Raw genomic sequence first — 8,035 nt, 5'->3', positions numbered from 1 at the left:
CAAGAGTACCATCTGGAGCCTCAGTTCAGTCTTCACTTGTTTATTAAATACCAACTTTTCCTGCCTAATGCGCTGAAGTTCATTTTCCCTTTTCTCAAGGCTAGGGTAGACTGTCCAGGAATTTACTGCATATTTAGCCTGGTTGGCTTGGAGCTACCCAGCTGAACTCAAAGATTACTGCCTGGTCCTTCCTTTTGCCCCTTCCTTCCCTAATACCAAGTCCCAGGCCAGTGCTTGCCCCAGCAAATGCCAGGGGCTCATGTGAAGAGCAACTGGCCACGAGGCTGTGAGGGGAGGAGAAGAAAACGACTGTTTCTGCAGGAAGGACAGCACTGCCTCCAGGTTCTTGGGCATCTTCACATATTTCTGGAGAAAGGACAAGCTCAACTCTGGAGCCTCTGGTAGGCAGAGGGAAGGAGACAGGTGGTGTGGCCTGGCCTTCAGACACCACTGTCCTGGGCGGATCCACAGATGACGAATGCAAGGTTCCCAGGACTCAGTGTCGCACAGGGCCACAGCCAAGCTTTAACTGGAAAGGGCAGGCACTGCCCATTAGTCTCATCAGAGGCAACCTCAGCTGTGGACCCAGGTGGCGCGAGCAGTGGGCTCCAGGCCTCCACACTGGTCTGGAAGGTGGCGGTGTCCAGGCCCCTGGCTCCCTGGGAGCAGGGAGGCTAAAGAAAAGCTGGAAAGGCCCTCTGGAGCAGCAGGATGGTCATAACGATAAGCCCGACACACAGCAGCAGCAGCAGCCATACAGGAACACTCCCTGCAAGGGGGGAAGGGAAGAAGTCAGGAGGCAAAGCATCACAGCCCAGAGAACAGAACCATTCAAGGAGGGGGTAGATGGCTACAGATAAGCATCCCATTCTCCAGGAGGCAAGTTTTCGCTACAGCGAAAGCTGGAGTGGTTCCCCCACCCCACCCACCCCACCCACCCCACCCACCCCAATGACTCACGTCGTGAGGGCAGCAGGTGTAGCTGGCAACGGCTATCAACAGCCACAGAAAACAGAGCAGTTTCCTGGGACCCAAGGAGCTCTGGACCACGACCCTTCTCAGGTAGAAAAGCCACATCCGTCACCACGATGCCATGGGCCTCCTTCACGTAGTACAGGCGCTGGGGACAGGAGGAAAACTAGTGAGGGGAGGCCCAATTGGGAACATTCCTTCTGGAAAACACGGCCTCTGCCCCCAGAAGACTTTCCCGCTACGGGCTGGGCCAGACTCCTTCCTGCACACTCAGTGCAGAAGCAGGCCTAGAATCCCCACCCCAAAGAGCCCTCAGGGCTGTGCCCACCTCCACCCATTACCTGGAGAGAGAAAGCTATGTAGATGGCAACAGAGCCAGTGACCGTGCCCAGGCCTAGGAAGGTGCCCGATTCACTGCAACAAACAATAAAATGCTCGCTGTCCTGGAGTCTGTGCAGCAACAACAGTCCTCAGGGACTCAGGCAGCACATCTCCCTGAGCTCTCCCTGGTCCCCCCAAACCCAGCCAAGCCACCACTGTCTCACACCTGACACTAAGGCAGGAGATGACTTCATGGCCACAGGACTTGGTCCGAAGGGGCAAGAACGTGGAGCCATCCCAGGCTGTGAGGTAGCAGGGCGGGGGCTGGCGCAGACGCTTGTGGGGAATCTGCACCGTGAAGAGTCGCAGCCCAGCAGGCTGGTCTGGAACCTGCCCAAACCTGGGGGCCGGGCGAGAAGCTGTTCAGCTCCTGGGGCCTGCCCAACCCTCCTCAGAGGTGTGTGCCCTCCTGCACCCTGGTCAGGCCTAGGGTAACACCCGACAGGGCTCCGGTCCTCCCCAACTTCCCCCCAGTCTCCTCCCACTGCCCCCCCCCCATCTGGGCTGTGCCTCTTTCAGCCACCCTCCGGGGTCTTCACACCTGCAGGCCTGGTAGCGGTAAGGCGTGTTAGAAAAGGTGGGTCCGTTCTCTTGCCAGTGCAGCTGTGTCAGCAGCTGATCCTTCTGCCACACGGAGGCCTTAAGGTCCCAGCCCACAGTTACCAACTAGTCAGGAATCAAGATTCCAAGGATGGACAGTTAGGGCATCCACTTACTGGACAAACAGCATAATCACCTACTTTCTCCACCCTCTCAACTCCTCACCTTGCCATCAGGCCCCAAAGCCAGGTCCTCAATCTCCCCTTCGTGGGCTCTGAACTCCAGAACTTTCTCCAAGGTGGGTACCTGCAGCCAAACCACCACCATAGTTAGCCTAGGTACCCGGCAAGAGCGCAATGATACTCACCCCTCTTCTCTACTAATGGCCGCTCAGTGCAGGCTTCACTCCCAAGTTCCCCAGAACCCATGTTCAGTTTCTCACAATTCTGGCCTTGCTGCTACTGACACTCATTCTCTAACCTCCCCAAACCACACCTTCCAGACACGAACGTAGCCATCCGTCCCTCCAGTGGCAAGCAGGGTATTATCATGGTTGAAGCATACAACTTTCTGCAGTGGATCAGGGCCGAAGTCTGTCTGCACCGCCTGCAGATCCTCTACGCTGAATTCTACCTCCTCCTGGTGGGTTTCAGCTCCAGACTTCTCTGCTGGGGCAGCCCTTTTCCTTTGTCGAGGCCCCTGCTCCTTGGAACCTGCAACACAAACAGCCTGCCAGGTTCCAGGTTTCTAAAGTAAGTAGTACTGGCCCCCTCTCTAGTGGTGAACATCGAGCTTCTCGCCTGCTACCATAATCCCACTTCCAGCCCCACTCCGTCAGAGACCAAGATGAGAGAGATCTTACTTATTTAACCCTCTTCCCAAAGCTAGAGAGGGGGCTCTCACCTGCCTTCTCTGCCTTGTTTTTGCTCTTCTGCTGATGGGTCTGGAAGCGCAGGAGCTGACAGTGGGCATCCTGCCCCGCAGCAAGGATGTTACCAGCCAGCGCCAAGTTCATGGTGGCCCGTGTCTCTGTGTCATGGGAGTGTAGTAAGGAGGCGCTAAGGCGCCCATTAATCTGCTCCAGTTGCAGAAAGTGCTGTGGGAGAGGGAACCAGGATGAGGTCCAGAGAGCACCTCAAGGGCAAACTAACATCCTATAGTCTGATGCCCTACCCCTTTGCTAACTACACTTTCTAGTTTAAAAGACTTTTTGCAACCTTTTTTCTTTTTTGAGCCTCACGAATCTGTACAGCAAACAAGCCTCTAGCTTGCAGAACAATATGATGACGCTCAGAAGAGTAAAGAAACCTAGATTATATTTCACTCGCCGCTCCTATTAGGCAGGCAGACAAGTCTATGTGGCCTCCCTGGAAAAAGCCAGGATAAGACTCCTAGTGCTAATCCTGAGGTCGAACTGAAGCGTTCCTGCCTAGGTAGCGCCGTGTGCAGTTTTCACTTTACCTTAGGAGCGTCTCAATTGACCGGTGAGTTCTCGATTGAAATTCGCGCCGGGACGCCCGGCATGCCGGGGTTCCCACCCGGGAGGGGCCGGGTCCGAAGCAGGGGTGCGGCCGGTCCCCAGACCCTCCCAGAATCGCCCTCAGCCCGTGGCGCGACCCGGCCCAGTGGCACTGTACTCACCACGCCGTTCTTTATGCCGGTCTTGGCGGCGCCTCCTCCGCCCGCAGCGATGAGCAGCCCAGCGCTGGGGTCGACCTGAAGCGCGTACAACGGGAACGGGGCCCGGTACAGCTCTGGCGCCCGGCGCCGACCCATCCCGCTCGCCCCGCGCTTCACTGTCTGCGCCGAGGCACCGGGGACATGCCGCGCCCGGCCTTCGACTGCTGCTCCGGTCACTGTTGACCTTGGTCCAGTCGCCGCCGGGAGGACTCCAGACCCCTCTCACAGCCGCCGGGTTGCCGAAACTCTAACTACACACAAGCCTCCCTATCACTGCCGCGGGCCGCCTAACCCGGTCTCGCAGACGCGCAAGGCGCAGGCGCACCGAGCCCGCACTCCTCGCGCAGGCGCAGAGCCGCCAATACGCGTCAGCACTAGCTGGCCGCGGGCAGGCGGAGCCTCAGCTTCAGGATGCCCGTTCTCCGCCCGCTTGTGACGGCAGACTCCGCCATCTTTTTGCGGGGCGATGGGGGCGCGCACCAGCTTCAAGAAAATGTCTTGTTCTGCAGGAGCTGGGTGGGTGGGGGCGGGGACGGGGTGTGCTAATGAAGGTTAAGGAGGGTTAATAAGCCCTTAATAAAGAAATCCGTGGATTAGGACTGTCCACACTTCAGGAGTGATACGCAGACTCGTCAAGCGCAGCCTTTACGTTTACCCCAGAGACGAAGTGATTTATCCAAGGTCACACTCCGGAAAGTGACCTCTCTCTCTTGCTTCTTTTTTTTTTTTTTTTTAATTAATTAATTAATTAATTAATGGCTGTGTTGGGTCTTCGTTTCTGTGCGAGGGCTTTCTCTAGTTGCGGCAAGCGGGGGCCACTCTTCATCGCGGTGCGCAGGCCTCTCACTATCGCGGCCTCTCGTTGCGGAGCGCAGGCTCCAGACACGCAGGCTCAGTAGTTGTGGCTCACGGGCTTAGTTGCTCCGCAGCATGTGGGATCTTCCCGGACCAGGGCTCGAACCCATGTCCCCTGCATTGGCAGGCAGATTCTCAACCACTGCGCCACCAGGGAAGCCCCTCTCTCTTGCTTCTTAATGGACGCAGCGTGGACTTTAAAACAAACCTGGCTTCAAATCCCAATTCCACGGCTTCCTAGTTTGAGGAAACCACTATTTAACTTCACGGTTAACACCTAGACTCCGTAGTTGGCAGAGGTGGGAATTGGCCATTCTCGAGGCTCCACACCCGCTCCTGCACCTTTTGTGGGTGGGGACAGCTCCCCTCTGATACTCTCAGAGATAGGCAGCTCAGCCCCCAGGTAGGGCAGGTGTCTGCCTCGCAGCCCACCCTCCTGAGGGGGCCCTGGGATTTCTGATCTCCAACGTGAGGACCCCGTGTTTCACTGCAGTGGACGCTAGGCTTGCCCTTCCCTGCAAGGAGACACCTCCTGCTGCTCCCCTGGCCTTATCAGCATGAGTCCTTTTAATCTAAGGTGCAGCCAGAGGAAGGGGCCCAGTGGCTTCATCTCTGGGGATGCCATTATCTGTCCCAACAAATCGAATTAAATGGGTGGAGGGCCTGGCAGAGCCCTCTGCACATCTCAGGTGCTCAGGGCTTATGGGTCCCTTGCCCTCCTCAGATATATGGCACTCACTCTCCTTGGTCATTCTGTTTCCTTTGACTCTCCTCCACCCCTTGTTGGGTTCTGGTCACCCTGAAGGTACAGCCACCCACAGGATCTGCTCAGCAAGACACAAACACAAGTTTTGCAGGGTCAGGCTTTATTGGATACACTGAAGGCTGAGTGGGGCCTCGGGTGCCCTTGGTCCTCTTCAGCCAGGAGAAAGCAGACTCCACAAGGGGCTCCCAGGGTTCAGGGCTGGAGAACACACCTGACCTCCAGCCAGCCAGCCCTTCAGAGTGTCTCGGGAGCTCCCTGAGATCTGGGGCCGGGAAGGGATGGGGTGGTTCGGAGGAGGTGCTCCAGGGAGCCTCCGTGGCTCTGGCACTAGAGTGGTGACTTTCGGGGAATGGGCTCTGGAGAGGCAGGCCTCTTTGAGGCAGAGGAAGGTCTGGGCTTCAGGGAGACAGTGGCCTGTTTTGGTGCCTGAGTCTGAGACCCTGAACAGCACATGGAGTTTGGTGATTGAGGGCCTACAGACCTGAAGCTCCCGTTCTGGGAGGGGGTGCCTGGGCCTAGATCTGCCTGGGCCTGAGCTGCTGGGGCTTGAGATGCCTGGGCTTGACACCCGCGGGCCTGAGCAGCCTCTCCCCGAAGCCCTACTTCTTCCGGCCTTCTTTCTGCCAACAGATGCAAGTCCCTGGCCTGGCCCCGAGGCAGGCGGAGGCCAAAGCCAATGCCGATGCGCAGTGGTCCGGATTCCCGGCCCTGCGCACAGGGCAGTAGTTGGGGGAAAGCAAGTAGCCTGGGTCCAGTCCTGTACCTGGGGATAGGGCAAGAGGGGCTGCGGGGCCGGAGACACACCAGACAGACAGGATACTCCACAACCGGGGCCTTGCCGGTTTTGCCTTGCCACAGGCGCTGCAGAAGCAGTAGCCGCAGGTCGTGGGCGATACGGCGGTGCCCCAGATGAACAACCAGGGCCTGGGCCAGGGCTCCTGGGTCCCTGAACTCTGCAAGGTCCCTCTCGCTTGCCATGCATCCCCCCTCTCCCCCAGGGGACCCGGTGTTCCTGTACTGATGCGAGTGGCATGTCTGGCTGTTAGAGTGAACCCCACGAGAAGGTAGACTGGGGCTTGGGGAGGTGAGAGTGGACATAGGTAGGTCTTCGGGGTGGGAAGGAGACTGGCAATGTGAGCCCAGGACAGAGGAGTTCTGTGGCTGAGAGGGAGAAGAGGAGTGAGTGAGAGTAGGAGATGGGTATAGCCAGTGGAAGGGCGAGGAAGAACGTGGTGGGGAGAAAGAGAGGCAATTCTGATGAAAGAAAGAAGGGGAACTTGGGAGAGAAGAAGAGTAGGGATGTAGGACAAAGTCCGAATTTGAGTCAGAAGAGTAGAAATGGGAGCCTGCAGAGTGGGACCATGGGGGAGGAGAGCAAGGTGGGTGGGTGTGACGGAGTGATTGTTGGGGAGGTTGAGGTCGTAGGTTGCAGGGAAGGGAGTCCACAATTTGTGAGGGGCCCCGAGGAGGGTGCCCAGGGGGTGCTGCGTTCTGTAGCAGCACTTGGTCCTTGTTTTGAGTCAACATTGCCTTGAATCCAGAGGAGAGTGGAGCGTCAAGCCCAGAGATTAGAGACCTGGCAGACGCAGGACCAGTATCTCTGGGGCCAGAAGTGGCTGAGAAATCAAGGCCTTCTGTGCACAGAATGTGGCTCTAGCCTGGTGTTGGTAGGACTGTTGGTGGCAAGCCAAGGAGACACCCAGCCCTGGAGCACCAGCTTCTCTGGGTGTTCAGACGGGAGCTTGGCTCTAAACTTGCTTTCTCACTTCTTTGCAGTAGGCCAGTGATGAGGGATGGAGGGGATGGAGAATCAGGACTGACTCTTGGGAGCTGAACGACAGCAGAAGTTATCTGGGTGGGCCAGGGAGGAAGACACAGCCCATAGGATCTGTAGAGAAAGAAACAGAGCCCAAGATATTGGGAGACTGGGTCCATTTCTGGCTCTGGCTTATATATGTACCATGCAGGCTGGTTCACCAAGGCCCTAAATCCATGTCAACTTTGGGGTCAGAAGAGCTGGCAAAAAGCTCCAGAGAAGGTAAGAGCTAAGGAGGAGAGGAGTAGGGAAGGACGGTAGGATGGATAGGTTGGAGTTAGAGGAGGGGGCTTGGGAGATGGGGACGGAGATGGGACTAGGAATTGAGGGTGTTCTGGTGCTGTGAGCTCTTACCGATGAGAGTTCCTCTGGGCTGTGTTTCTCAAGGCACTTCAGTGGTGTGGGACCTGGGAAAGAGAGGAACAGAGTCAACAAATGGTGGGTACGCCCCTTTCTGCCCCCAGCCTCTGTCACCCAAAACTCACTCTGACCAAGAGTTCTGTCTGAGCCTTGCTCTCGGTCCTCCTTCAGCCAGGCGGAGGTCTTCTGTTACCAGGTTTTTGTTCTCCTAAACCTGAATCAGAGATTCTGCAAGCATCCTGGTTTCCTGGCACTCTGGTTGCCCTAATCCCTGTCTTCCCTAACGCTGATGTCCTCTGGCTCAGTCTGGCCCCAGCCGAGATGGCTTTTCACGCTCAGTAGCAGCAGTAGCAGTGGGGCTAGCTGGTGAAAGCCTCTGGGAGGTGGGCACTTTGTCCCAACAGCCCTCAGGAGCTGGGAGCTGAGAGCCCCATTTCCTGGGGCCGTTGTCCCTGGCATCTAGTGCCTATGTCACAGAGGTCGGGGGCTGACATCATAGACTCTCCTCTTCAAGGCTCTAGAACCTTCTCTCAGAGATCATCCAAAGGCTGGCCCTTGATAAAACTGAAGCAAGCAAAATTCTTTGGGGCATTCAGTCTCTCCTTCAGGGCCTAGCCCCCACCTCTGCTCTCTGCCCATATACTTTACAGTTCCCACCACCTCCT

General features: G+C 57.0%; 2 protein-coding genes across 3 annotated transcripts; both read right to left on the bottom strand.

Moving 5' to 3' along the window:
• Nucleotides 1-24: 24 nt before the first annotated feature.
• Nucleotides 25-3,898, bottom strand: PREB (prolactin regulatory element binding). 2 transcript variants are annotated; one of them, XM_007191312.3, is made up of 9 exons: nucleotides 3,535-3,897; nucleotides 2,797-2,989; nucleotides 2,389-2,606; nucleotides 2,119-2,199; nucleotides 1,895-2,019; nucleotides 1,520-1,693; nucleotides 1,314-1,386; nucleotides 961-1,120; nucleotides 25-769 (listed from the first exon to the last, which is right to left on the bottom strand). In XM_007191312.3, the coding sequence occupies exons 1-9, from the start codon at nucleotides 3,667-3,669 to the stop codon at nucleotides 675-677; spliced, it is 1,254 nt and encodes a 417-aa protein (XP_007191374.1). In that variant the 5' UTR covers nucleotides 3,670-3,897; the 3' UTR covers nucleotides 25-674. The 2 variants fall into 2 exon arrangements, with proteins under 2 accessions (XP_007191374.1, XP_028024598.1); XM_028168797.2 differs by lacking the exon at nucleotides 961-1,120 and having other exon boundaries at nucleotides 3,535-3,898.
• Nucleotides 3,899-5,521: 1,623 nt separating this feature from the next.
• On the bottom strand, nucleotides 5,522-6,721 carry PRR30 (proline rich 30). Its single transcript, XM_007191422.2, has one exon. The coding sequence runs from the start codon at nucleotides 6,719-6,721 to the stop codon at nucleotides 5,522-5,524; it is 1,200 nt and encodes a 399-aa protein (XP_007191484.2).
• Between the last annotated feature and the right edge of the window lie 1,314 nt (nucleotides 6,722-8,035).

The sequence above is a fragment of the Balaenoptera acutorostrata genome, chromosome 12 (assembly GCF_949987535.1).
Source record: "Balaenoptera acutorostrata chromosome 12, mBalAcu1.1, whole genome shotgun sequence".
Classification (NCBI taxonomy): domain Eukaryota; kingdom Metazoa; phylum Chordata; class Mammalia; order Artiodactyla; family Balaenopteridae; genus Balaenoptera; species Balaenoptera acutorostrata.
This window is presented reverse-complemented; position numbering and strand designations above follow the sequence as displayed.